The sequence below is a fragment of the Hirundo rustica genome, chromosome 9 (genome assembly GCF_015227805.2).
Source record: "Hirundo rustica isolate bHirRus1 chromosome 9, bHirRus1.pri.v3, whole genome shotgun sequence".
NCBI classification, from domain to species: domain Eukaryota; kingdom Metazoa; phylum Chordata; class Aves; order Passeriformes; family Hirundinidae; genus Hirundo; species Hirundo rustica.
Window position 1 is genome coordinate 27,505,212 of NC_053458.1, and position 13,088 is coordinate 27,518,299.

At 48.5% G+C, this 13,088-nt stretch overlaps 1 protein-coding gene across 1 annotated transcript in view; it reads left to right on the forward strand.

The window, feature by feature from the left end:
- Positions 1-13,088, forward strand: part of NOTCH2 (notch receptor 2) — an 82,635-nt gene that overhangs the window by 65,313 nt on the left and 4,234 nt on the right. The window contains exons 22-32 of the mRNA XM_040072597.2: positions 240-485; positions 2,429-2,541; positions 3,050-3,579; positions 4,300-4,647; positions 4,865-5,007; positions 5,778-5,988; positions 6,558-6,654; positions 7,131-7,299; positions 11,563-11,864; positions 12,203-12,350; positions 12,601-12,698. Of these exons, the coding sequence (XP_039928531.1) occupies positions 240-485; positions 2,429-2,541; positions 3,050-3,579; positions 4,300-4,647; positions 4,865-5,007; positions 5,778-5,988; positions 6,558-6,654; positions 7,131-7,299; positions 11,563-11,864; positions 12,203-12,350; positions 12,601-12,698 (2,405 nt within the window). The remainder of the gene's footprint in view (positions 1-239; positions 486-2,428; positions 2,542-3,049; positions 3,580-4,299; positions 4,648-4,864; positions 5,008-5,777; positions 5,989-6,557; positions 6,655-7,130; positions 7,300-11,562; positions 11,865-12,202; positions 12,351-12,600; positions 12,699-13,088) is intronic.

Consider the following 13,088-nt stretch of genomic DNA (forward strand, 5'->3'; position numbering starts at 1 on the left):
GAGCTGCCAAATACCAGGATGGCCTAGCGTTGAGGACGGCCTGGATGTAAAACACATGTACCCCAAGTCTGCTCTGAAGCTGGCTGTCTGCAGAGGGTACGGAATGTATGAAGCTGGGATCTTTACCTGCTTATTTCAGGGACTGTGTGTGTGACGTGGCCTTAAAACTGGATGAGCAGTGTAGGAAAGGCAGCCACAGCACTGCATCCTCAAGCTGTCCCTCCTTGCTGCTTTGACAGGGCGCTTCTGTGAGGAGAACGTGGATGACTGCATCTCAGCCTCCGGAGTTCCGCGCTGCTTCAACGGAGGGCAGTGCATTGACCAGATCGGGGGCTACAGCTGCCTCTGTCCCCAGGGCTTTGCAGGGGAGCGCTGCGAGGGGGACATCAACGAGTGCCTCTCCAACCCTTGCAACCCTCGAGGGAGCCTGGACTGTGTCCAGCTGACAAATGATTATAGGTGCATCTGCCGCAGTGCTTTCACTGGTGAGTAGTCATAAACACGCTTCCAGTTTGATGGCAGTACCTTGAGAAATGGTAGTTCTGGCCCTTCCTGGCAGTGCTGCTATCTGGCCACTTCCCGTCACAATGTCTGATTGTTTCCCTGCAACACGTTTCCATTTTTAAATCGGTCTTTCTTTTAAACCTTCTAAGAAATTTGGCTCCCAGAGCTGTTTCAGACAAAGGAGACACTTGGCTTCCAGGGCTTTTCTTTCCTTGTGGTACTTTTCCTGCCCTCATAATTTCACATTTCTAATATTGGAAGTGTAACAGTTCATGTGTCAGCTTATCTGTCTCTTTTCCTTTTGCAAAGCAGCCATATGCATTTTCTCTATAAATCAGTCATGGTATCATAATTAGCTTTTGTCCTCCCTTTCTACTCCTCGCTGCCTTTCCTCCTTACACTGGTGATGTGGTCAGGATGGAGTATTCTGTGCACAGATGGGCTGTACATTCCTGCTTGGTGATCCTTCCACAATCCAACTTTGAATCACAACTTTGAGAGAATTTCACACTGTGCAGGCTTATGTCTCACTCTCTCTAGATCTCCTTTCTGTTAGTATTGCTGCTATTCTGCTTTCTGCCTCCCACTGGGCTTAAGTTTGGTCTAATAGTCTCCAGATGTGCCTTAACTTTCAGCTTTCCATTTTCCATGTCAGTTTAACTTCTTATGCATTCAGTTTTCCTCTATTAAAACCTTTCACTTTCCCTCCTTACCAGTGACCTTTCCTGCATGCTTTACCAGCAGTTTTTACTCCCGTTTTTTCTTAAAATTTAAAGATGCTGTGATTTTCCACTAAATTTGTGCGTTTCAGAAGCAAAGAAATACATTTGAAGGATTGTTTTTGAATGCATTACTTAGCCTGTCAAAAGAAGTTTCCTGAAAGAGTGATGTATGAGGGAAGTAGAGCTGGTGGGACACTGGTGCAGGCCGTCAGATGGGTTTATTTTAAACCTGTCTGTTAAGGTTGCTTTCATGAATTATGCCTCATGTGGCTTCTGGCCCTCATGGAAGGGGTTGCTGGATCTCATGCTGTGGGGATGTGGGGAGTGCAGGCCTACTGCACCCCAGGAGGAGCAGGGAGAGCTGCTGTGTCTCAGACATGAAGTCTGTCTGGAAATGTTAGGCACAGAGGGGGAACATGCTTCCTCCTCTAGCTGTCTGTCTTCTGCACATTCCACACTGACCCCTCTGCCTGGGAGGGGATGGGGTGGCTTTGCTGTGGTCCGTGACTGGTGGGATGCCAGGACTCTGTGGGCCATCCTGCCCTGTCTGCTCTTGTCTGCAAAGACTTGGCTGCACATCTGGAGACTGCTGTTAATGTTTTCCTAGGGGGTCCCAGTCATGCTTAGATCATCCCCAGCTTTTAGAAGTTTGGTGTCAGCTTGACTCTGGGAGCTGCTGCGAAGCTGGTCAGTGCAGTAAGATCCCTGTCTGGCTGATCAGTCTGAGGAGACTCTGCTTGGTTCTCCTGTTCACTCATGGTACATCTGGTCCTGAGGATTGTTCATTCATGTTACAGTGTGATTTGCCCTTGGACTCATTGAGCATCTCCCAAAAAAGTAAAGAAGTCTTAGGAACCCCCAAACTGTTGTGGTACATTGCTTTCAGCCTCTGTGCTGGGCTGACTTGGAGATGACAGCAGCACATTCTGTCTTTGTGCTGTGTTGTGGGTGGTCTTGAGGAGGCAGACACAGTCAGCTGTCTCCAAAAATGCCTTGTGGATTCTGGGGTTGTGCCTTCCTCTTCCACAGCTTAGGCAGCTACGTAGAGATCACGTGTTACCCAAAGAGATGCTCCCTCCAAAAAAGTCTCACTGGAGTGCTCCGCTCGCTGGTTATTCACAGCAGTGTTTTGCTTTGTGTTGGCTTTTTGGAGTGACCCCACACACATTTCTCTGCTCTCCTCTCCCTGTGCTCCATCCCAGGCCGTCACTGTGAGAGTGTCATCGACGTGTGTCCCCGGAAGCCGTGCCAGAACGGCGGGACCTGTGCCGTGGCCAGCAACATGCCCGATGGCTTCATCTGCCAGTGTCCCCCGGTAAGCACTGTGTCCTCACGCTGCCCTCAGCTCCAGAGTCCTCTGCCTAGACTCTCACTGCTTCACTGCACGTGAAGATTGAACATTCTTTACCCACATCCCTTGGTTCACCTGCTTAGCAGGGGAACCCAGGGCTTCCAGATGCCCCAGGAGAGTGATGCTGCCTGTTGCTACCCCAAACAAGTATGGTCTTTAAGTATCACAGCTGGTTTTTTGTCTTAAACCTACCATTAAATTACAATTATTTTTTTTTTTTGCAGTCCTGTGATTTCTGTGCTTGGTGCAAGATTCCCCTTGTTTATGGCTCTTCCAACCTGTTTTTGAAATATAACATAGCCTTGTAATTTCCTAGTTTGTCCGTGAGGTTGAGTCCAGAGAGTCCTGCAGTGAGGGTAGAGGAGTTACAGGGGAGAAGGATTTGCACATGACACCTTGCCTCCAGCTCTCAGAGTGTTGAGGAATGGGTTTGTGACGCTGATTGCTTTGCCTTTTTTTTTCCACCTCCTAGGGTTATTCTGGAGCAAAATGTGAGTTCAGCAGCCACAGTACCTGTGGACAAGTGAAATGCAAGAAGGGGGAGCAGTGCATCCAGACGTCTTCTGGCCCACGGTGCTATTGCCCCAAGCTGTCTGTGGGAGAGGAATGCCAGACAAACCCAGGCTGTGCCAGTGCCCCCTGCCAGAATGGGGGCAGCTGCCACCCTCATTCTCAGCCTCCTTACTATTACTGCCAGTGCCCTGTTCACACCCAGGGCAGCCACTGTGAGCAGCCCGTGACTTTGAGCCCGGAGCCCCGAGGGTGTCTGGATTCCCAGTGCGCAGAAAAAGCCAGGGATGGCTATTGTGATGAGGACTGTAACACCCATGCGTGCCAGTGGGATGGAGGCGACTGCTCCCTGAGAATGGAGGATCCTTGGGCCAACTGCTCCTCCTCCCTGCGCTGCTGGATGCTTTTCAATGGACAGTGTGATGAGTTCTGCAACACACCCGAGTGCCTATTTGACAACTTTGAGTGTCAGCAGAATAGCAGGACGTGCAAGTAAGGCTCGATGCTGAGAACGTTTTCTCTGTGTCACTAACATAGCTCCTGCCTGTCGCTCCCTTCTCTCCCATTGTTTCTCTTGCTGTCCTTGCTGAAAGCTTGGCACCCGGGAGTTTCTGCTGCTCTGTGTACTTCTCGTCTATTTTTGGAATTCGTGCGCTGTGCACCAAGTCGATAACCCGAACAATGGTGATGTGTTAACCGGCTTGATGGATGTGCCTTGCTTTCCCTGGAAATGTGAATAGGAGGCATTTCACCTTGTGCTAGATTTTAATTGTACTGCCTGCTATCCTGAATTTTGCTTCATACCAGCAGTACCTGTATTTTAATCCCAGCTGTGCTTACCGCCTCTGAACGTGTTTTCTAGCTTGTTTGTAGTGGCAGTCTTTCTCTTTGTTTATCTGTGACAAATGCTACAGCTTTGCAGTGATGGTTCTCCCTTGGTGTGGCAGGAGGTGTTAGATACCTTACTAACCAGAATAAGCAGTTCTCTTACGCTGTTACCAGAATTAAATAATGGGTTCTTGGGGTGTTCTGTGCTTCCTGTTTTCACCCTCTCAGTCTGCGTGCTTATCCTGGGGTTGTATTTCTCAATTATGAGTGTTGTTTTACCTCAAGTGATGCTGAAGAGTGTAAGACCCAGGCCCCTAGAGCGCAGGTGCGCCGTGCAGAGCGTGCCAGTGCCGCGTGCTGCCTGTTCACCTCTCTCTGCTGCAGGTATGACAAGTACTGTGCAGATCACTACGCGGACGGGCGCTGTGACCAGGGCTGCAACAGCGAGGAGTGCGGCTGGGACGGCCTGGACTGCGCTGGCGACAAGGCGGAGAAGCTGGCAGAGGGCACCCTGATCATCGTGGTCCTGATGCCCCCTGACGAGCTGCTGGGGGACGTCCGCAGCTTCCTGCGCACCCTGGGAACGCTCCTGCACACCAATCTGAGGATTAAGCTGGACTCCCAGGGAAACCCCATGGTGTTCCCATACTACGGGGAGAAATCGGCGGCGCGGAGCCGGCGGTCGCTCGTGGTCGTTCGCAAGCACAGGGAACTGGAGCAAGAGGTCATTGGGTGGGTGAATCTCTGTCTCCTCTTGCTTGTAGTTGTGTGTGGCATTCTAGACTTTTCCAGTTCTGTAAGCTGTTTTGCAAATGGAAAAACATAATGCTATTGCCCAGTTCAGCTTTGGGATAGAAAGATTAATATAACATGCTGCTGCAGTTAACTCTACTGCTTTGGCGTAAGTTTCTGTCACTGACTTCTGTGCTCTCTTACTGTGTCTCTGCAGCACCAAGGTGTTCCTGGAGATTGACAACCGCCAGTGTGCAGAGGACTCAGAGCAATGCTTTCACAACACAGAAGCTGCTGCAGCTCTCTTAGCTGCTCAGGCCATCAAGGGCATGCTGCCCTATCCTTTTGTGTCTGTCCAAAGTGAGTAATTGCAGAGGGAAATTGCTTATTGAGGGAGGCAGTCACCAAACTTGGGCTTGCAAAATGCTTGGATTATTGATCGTCGTCTTCTTGTGTCTCGCTGTTTAGTATGGTTTTGGAAGGTGACCTCTTTGTTCTCAGTTATGGGAGTATGCTTGTGCAAAGTGCACAGAGGGGACGTCTGGTTAGTAAGGCAGGACATTTAGCTTTAATACTTGTCGAATCAGTAATCTCTTGTGTTGCAGCACCGCAGTGATCTCTGCACGAAAGCCATTCCTGTGCTTTAAGCTATGAATTCAATGGAAAAGGTGACATTTAGAGAGAAAGGCTGGGAAGCACTCCTCAGTCCAGTCTACCAGATGTTTTCTCCTCTGGCAATATGTAATCTCTTTGATTTCTGCTCCATCTCCCTCAATCTGAGGCTCAGCTGCAAACCTGTTCTAGATTGGCATTATTGCTTTTCCTAGTTGGGTCATGCTTGTATCTTCATGTAGATCAGCTCTCTCTATGCCAAGTGAGGATGGCTGGAGGAAGGAGCAAGGTCTTTGGTTCAGCAGCCATACCCTCTAAAAAAATACTTCGAGAAACCAGACCAAGGGAAGTCAAAGAGAAGTGATACATACTTAACAGCAGTTTCAGTGGAGCCTAAACTCTGTGCAGAGACAATATGCTCCCTGTGGGAAGGACTGTGCTGAGAAAAGAGAGTCTGTAGGTTGAAAATTGTTGTCTCCGCTGTGTTAATCAGACTGTGTTTTAACCGGAATTTTCAGGCGAGCCCTTGTTACCACCAAAGACCCAGCTGCTTTACCTGCTTGCTGTGGCAGCTTTGATCATTCTGCTGATCCTTCTTTTGGGTGTGATGATGGCAAAGCGCAAGCGCAAACACGGCTCTCTGTGGCTGCCAGAGGGATTCATCCTGCGCAGGGATCCCAGTAACCATAAACGCAGAGAGCCCGTTGGGGAGGATGCTGTTGGACTCAAGTAAGTTTGCATCTAGGCCACTGACATTCTGTTTATTAGTGGCTTGAGGATTTTGAGAATGTGGCTGAAATATGTTTCATCAAAGGCACTTAACTCCTTAGAGAAAGCTTTCTTTTAAGCTAGAACTTCTTAGGCTACTCCTCTAAATTTAAAAACATCTGGTTTGGACAGAGGAATTTTAATTAACTGTAATGTATAAAATGCCAGCAAGGAATCTGATCTCCTGGTTTTGTTTGGTTTTCTGGCACTGAGCAGTATAGATCATCAGCCGGGCACTGTTTGCCTAATTTTCTCCTGGAGTAGGTGAGACATTTTTAGGTTGATAGATGACAACAAACTTCTAATAACTCTAGCCCAATGCATCAAAAATGTGACTCAGAAGTAATGGAAAGCTTCAAGAGTTTTATGCAGTTTTGGCTTTCCACTGAATTAAACAACTTTCCAGTTCCAAGTGCATTTAATGCCACTGTTGGCTGGCTGAAGTTTGAAACTTCTTGGTTCCTCTGTTTGCACGCTACCAAACTTACAAGCACCATGCTGCAAAGTGATATATTCTCCTTGTTTGTCAGAAATCTGTCAGTCCAGATACCAGAGGGAAACCTGGCCGACCCTGGGACTACTGAGCACTGGGCAGGTGATGGTGGACCTCAGCCAAAGAGAGCAAAGGTAAGGAGCTCCAAGACTTAAATACCACCTGAAACTGCTGGTGAGACAACCACCTGCGTTACCTTGCCTTGCTCAACACCTCCCTTGGCCTAGGGATTGGTAATGTATTATTAATGGTATCTGAAGAGCAAATCCTCAGGTTAACACTGCCAGCACAGGCTGATGGAAGTCAGTACCTTCAGTTTCAGTGTCCCCTCCCTAAAGCAGCAAAAGGGACAAGAAGTTTAATGTAATATCTTGCAGTTCAGGCCTGATAACGTATGGTGAGAGTACGAAAGCTGATAATGCCAAGCCGAAGTAAATGGAGACCACCATTGGCTTAGAAGAAAACAACCTCCCCCTAAAACAATGAGAAAGCAAACAAAAAACCAGAATGCAACAAAAATCCCCACCAAAATTAAGAACACCCCAAGAACTTTGAGTGTCTTTGGCCACTTGATGAGTGTTTTGAAGCAGCTGCTCGTTGCTGTTCTCAGGCTGAGGACCAGGCCCTGCTGCCAGAAGGGGATGAGCAGATTGACCAGCGCCAGTGGACACAGCAGCACCTGGAGGCAGCAGACGTCTGTGGGAGCACCTCCCTGGCCCTCACTCCCCCTCAGGCAGATCAAGAAGTGGATGTTCTGGATGTCAACGTCAGAGGGCCAGGTCAGTACTCGGAGTGTCTCTGTGTGTCCTGCCAGCCAGCCACCAACCTCCCCTGTCTGCGATGGCTGGGGCTGCTGATGTTACAAATTAAATGGAGTATGCAGGAACACCAGCAGGAATTTCATGGTGCTTGAAGAAAGCACAGTGTGCACTCCTGGGAGAAAAAAAAAAAAAATGCTGGAAAGGTTAAACCATGGTCTGTAGCACATGGAGTCTCATGGAGCCAGGAGGAAAAGAGTTCACTTAGCAAGCATCCGTAGAATCTCATTCATAACAGCGTGTGCCCAAGTGATATTGTCAGAAATTCTGAATGCCTAATTGTGCTGGAAATAACCCCCAGTTTCTCCAGTTGGATCACTGCAGAGATCTATGCCAGACTCTTCTAAGGCCCAGCTTAGCAGATTTTGTTCTTGAGGTGTCTGTTACCAGTTGAGGAAGCAAGGATGGCCTTTTCCTGAATGACTATTTGGCAGACAGTCTGCCCTCATTAGCAATGTGTGAGGTATCTGTCCTGAACAGAGCAGCAATGCAGCAAGATTGTTCATGGATTTTTTTTTTATTCCCTGATTCATGTCTTCAGCTTGTGATGATCAAGTCACTGAATTCATAGCAGAACTGTGGACTTTGAAGGTTTCTTTAACATGCAGGCAGGTTTGCTCTCTCTCTCAGTCCCAACTGACTAGCTGCCCTGGGAACCCTCTCCTGCTTTTTACGAGTGTAGTACTAAAGCTGTACAAGCTGGTGAGGGACTGGGTGGGTCATAACTGGTCTGGTAATATCTGATCTCTGGGTTCTGAGAAGAGGCAGTTGACCAAGAGCTTTATTGTAGTTGGAAGAGCTGCAAATATGGCTCCTGTTCATATGCAGGGAGGCGACGCTGATGATATTGCTGCAATTCCTTTTTTTACTGCGTTTTGTGGGAATATTTCCATGCAATTCAAGGATGACTGGACCCATTCTCTCAGTTCCTTTCTATTGTCTTTTCTGCTCATTGACCCGTTAGCTCTCCAAAATGCAGTGGGAAGGAGGGATTTTTGTGTAACGAGTGTGAGAACATAAACCATCAGTTTCTGCCAAATTTAAGCTTTTCTTTATTTCCCCTATTGAAACTTGTAGTTGTGTGGCAGGGTAAAAGCTTTCCAAGTGCAGGCAATAATATTCTTAAGACTCCAGACTGCTTATTTTCATGTTCACCCCAAGCTTTGTCCAACAACAGCGATGAAATAATACTGACCTGTGAGTTGTCTTCCTGCCATCCAGATACAATTGTGAAGCTTGCAGCAAGCTGCCTTAAGTTATTTCTCTCTGTGACATCAGAAGCAAGCAGGGGCAGAAATAGTTTTTAAATTTCTGTCAGGGGCAGAAATAATTTTAAAAGTGTGAGTGATGTTGAAATAATGGGTTAGTAAGGAGGAGTAGGATTCTTCACAGTTAATGTGGCTGTTTCTCTGCCCTGGGCACTTTAGCAGGCAGATGGACATAAGTGGGCCCTTCTGAGAGGTAGTTCTCCTCTGTCCCAAGAAGTCTGAAAATGGGATGGTTCACACCCCAGTAATGCTTTGCTGCCCCTAATTAATTAAAAAGGAGTAAAAGGTGTTCAGGCTGACTGACTTGAGTGCAGGTGTCTGGGCTGGAGCCACCTGGAACTGGGCGAGTTAGATCCTCTCTTCTAGAGAGGGGAGAAACACCTCATTGTACCCTTAAGAAAGGGTATGTTCCCTCTCTTAATCCACCACCTTCTGCAGTCTCTCAAGTTTAGGGGGATCCAAGAGCCCCAGTGTCCTCCAGAACCATTGCCTAGAGGTTTTTCCTGTGGGTTCCTTACATCTCATCTTTCAGTACCTTGTGCCTGACCTTCTGGAGTACCTGTCTGGTGAACATGTTTATCTCATTCTGCATTTTACATGTGGTCAGGGGCTGTCCTACTGAAAGAAGGCAAACAGAAGAGGTTTTATAAAATGCTGCCACCACCTTTGTCTCCCCACGCTATTCTTTTGCTGTGTCCCCCAGAGCAGTGAGTACATTCTTTTCACTGGAGTTATTGTGAGTGTGTAACCAGGGTAATGCAATTATAGGCATAACTGGTAACACCATCTATAATTAAAATTGATGAACTCTCCCTATTATACACCCCTCTTATTTTCAGTCACTAAAACTTCAGTGGTTTAGACTGGAATTTTCCATGCTGGGTGTCTGCCTCCAGCTGGATGCTTTTGGGTTCTTTTCCAGCTCTTTGAGAGAACGAGCTGGAAGGAGGAAAAAAAAGACATTGTGTCCACAGCTTTTTTTTCTCTAGTAGTCCATCAAACACTTAATTGTGACTGTCTAACTGGATGTGCTTTTGCTGGCCTCATAAAACCAACCGTGTGTGGCCAACTTGCAAGGCTCTGAAAATAGCTGCACGTACCTGAGAAACTCTGTGGAGGGTGGCAGCTAATTCTTCCAGGGATTTAATGCTGTGCTGTCCCTGTGGAGAAGCTAGGCACGAATGTCCAGGACAACTGCGGTGACGGAGCAAGCCAGACCTATCCTGCGAGTGGTTTTTCCCAGAGCTGTGGTGCTGGAGGAAAGGAAAGCTCCTTTCTGTGCTCTGTCTCTCTGCTCTTTGTGTTGTGGCGATGCGGAGGAGAGCACAGCCTGACTGGAATACTGAGGAGCATTCATTTGGGACAAGGGAGCAGAGCCAGCGGTGGGAGGGAGAAGCACAAAAGGAGGGTATAGCTTTGGGAGAGCAGCAGAGAGGGTCTGCAGACAGGACTGGATCTTGGAGCTGAACCCGTGCCCGTACATCAACACTTTGCTGCCGTCCAACAAATCCTGGGAAAGGAGCCGGGTGGAAGGAAGGCTGTGTGTCCTGTGGTGGGGAGCCACTAGGAGGAGTGTGCAGGCTGCTGGAGCCCGGGCAGAGCCTGCTCCTCCGCTGCCCTGGCTGGAACCGTAGATTTCTAGAAGGTTTTGGAACTGTCCTAAAGCAGAGAGACAGAAAGACTCAGTGATCGGAAGCTGGGAAATGGGAGCAGGGCTTTAGAGCTGTGTGTGTTACTTCCAGTAGGAGATATCACCTTGTTTATGTGCACAGAACCCCAGAGTGGCTCTGTGCAGTGCTCTGTGACTGAGAGCTGTGCAGGCAGAGAAGCCATTGTTTGTCCCCTGCTTGCCCATGAGATAAATCAGGTACTTGATGAAAAAATTGTCTTGTATTTCTTCTGGTGGGCTCCAGTGGGGCAATGAGCAGAGTGAGGTTCCCTTCTGCTCCCATCTCAGTCCCTCTTGCTTTCCAGGTGCCTCTGAAAGACGTGCAGGAAAGCACTAAAATTAGCAAGGAGGCATCAGTGTCTGCAGCTACACTTTTGGGGTTTTAGGGAATATCACGTAACATTCAGAGACTGCTGGAAATGAAGCACTCGGCATTTTTAAGGGTTACTGAAAATGTGTGGAGATGCTTTAAATCTTAATTATCCTGCATCAAGGAGGGTATTAACAAGGGTGAAAAATCAGCAGCATGAGGTGGTCTTCTTGCACTGTCCTCTCTCATTAGCAGAGAGAGAAATTCATCAGAGGGAGCTGAGTTAAATTAGAGGTTTGGAGGAGCCTTTCTCCTTCCACTGCCAATGCAGGGATCCTGGTTGGATAAGTGTGACTATAGCCTTTGTGGGCATCCCAGCACTGGAGGCTTGAGGAGAGTAAGACCAGTATTTCCCAAAGTACCCAGACTGTGTGAGAGTATATATCCTGCGGCATTTGTCAGCTTTGAGTGCTTGACTGTCACAACTTCAGCATCCTTCTCATGATAACCTTGCTGTAGATATGAAGGCTTTTGTCTGCATTTCACATCATGTTAATATCTGTAGTGAATGTCACCAATAATCAGTGGCTAGTTGTTGAATAATTTTTCGTTCAACTGTTTTCTTCTCCCCAGGGATGTGATTAGAACATCTCTACAAACAGGTTACACTCAGTTGTCAGGTTACTTTGATTTTTTTTATAGCCCTTGCTTCTTCCAGCTAGACTTTACTTTTTGTGGAAATTTTACAGTTTAGCAGTAAAGTCCTTTTGGTTTATGATGGCCTTAGTCTTTAGAGAAATATCTCAAGTTCTGATGGGTTTGCAGTAGGTACTCGTGCTTGGAAGGAAGACAACTCGCTAACTGTTGGGCTTTAAGAAGAGGTCTGGGTTAAAGCAACTGGAGGGATTGGGAGCTCAAGGGAGAAGGATGGTAGGAAGGTTTTCCAGGCTGCTGTATCCCCATCTCCCCCACTGCAGATGGATGCACTCCGCTGATGTTGGCATCTCTGCGTGCGGGCGGCTCCGACATCAGCGAGGACGACGAGGACGGGGAAGACTCCTCGGCAAACATCATCACGGATCTGATCTACCAGGGCGCCAACCTGCAGGCGCAGACAGACCGCACCGGGGAGATGGCTCTGCACCTGGCGGCCCGCTACTCCAGGGCCGACGCTGCCAAGCGGCTCCTGGATGCCGGGGCGGATGCCAATGCTCGGGACAACATGGGACGGACCCCTCTGCACGCGGCCGTGGCTGCTGACGCCCAGGGGGTCTTCCAGGTATGGCCATTGGAGAGCTCGGGGCTCTGTATGAGCCTGTGCAAGCTGCGCTCTGTTCACTCACAACCCTGCTCTCGTGCCTTCCACGGTGTGGTGGCCAGGCAGAGCTATTTTACATCCAGTTTCCTTGGTTATTCACAGCTTGAAGAACTCAGCGTGCATAAATCATCTGGCGTGTATTTATTTGGTCTGTTTGCCCCCGTTGCCTGTTTTCTGGGTCCTTGCATTTCAGTGCTCGGGCTGCTTTGTCATTGTAAAATTTCTCTTGAGATTCTGCCAAATCCTCAGTTATGGTCTGTAGTGGTGTTGAGAAAAATCCATCTTCCCCTGTTGTCCAGATCCTGATCCGTAACAGAGTGACAGACTTGGATGCTCGGATGAATGACGGGACGACCCCATTAATTCTGGCCGCACGTCTGGCTGTGGAAGGGATGGTGGCCGAGCTCATTAATTGCCAGGCTGATGTGAACGCCGTGGATGACCACGGTAATGTGAACGCCAAGTGCCAGCCTGGGCAAGCATTTGCCATGGTGTGGGCAGGGAGGGGTGGGTTCTGCTCTCCCAGAGTGGGGGCTCTTCATGAATTCTGTAGCTGAATCACACACTGAGCTCTCCTGCAAAGTCTTCCAGTGGCAATAAACTACAGGCTGTTGCACAGTGGCTTGGTTAAACAATCCTGGAGGAGAAGCAAAATAGCTCCTTAGTTTGTTACTGACATTGTTGTGTTTCCCTGCAGGTAAATCTGCTCTTCACTGGGCTGCTGCTGTCAACAATGTGGAAGCAACACTAGTACTGCTGAAAAATGGAGCCAACAGAGACATGCAGGATAACAAGGTACAGTGTGGGAGTGCTCAGCAAGCGTCTGCTTCCTAGCTCAAAGCATCTCTTCACTCCTGGTAGCGAACTAAGTTCAGATGTTCTTAACTGGGTGCTCAGTGCAGGTCTTCCAAACCCACACTGTGAGTGGAGCTCTCCCCAGGTGCTGCGTTTCTTACAGGGTTTCTGATATGGGAGAGCAGTTCTCTTCCTTGTTTGGCCAAGTGCTGGGCATCAAGGCTGTCCTGCTTTCCTTGCAGGGAAGGAATGTGAGACAAGAGTCAGTGAAGAGTGAGAGCAGCAGGTGAATTGCTGCTGGTGTTAGACAGCTGAATTCCAGTTAGCAGACAGAAAACTATCTGGTGGCACCGCAGCAGTTGCATCCTGTGACATTTCCAGGGATCTCAG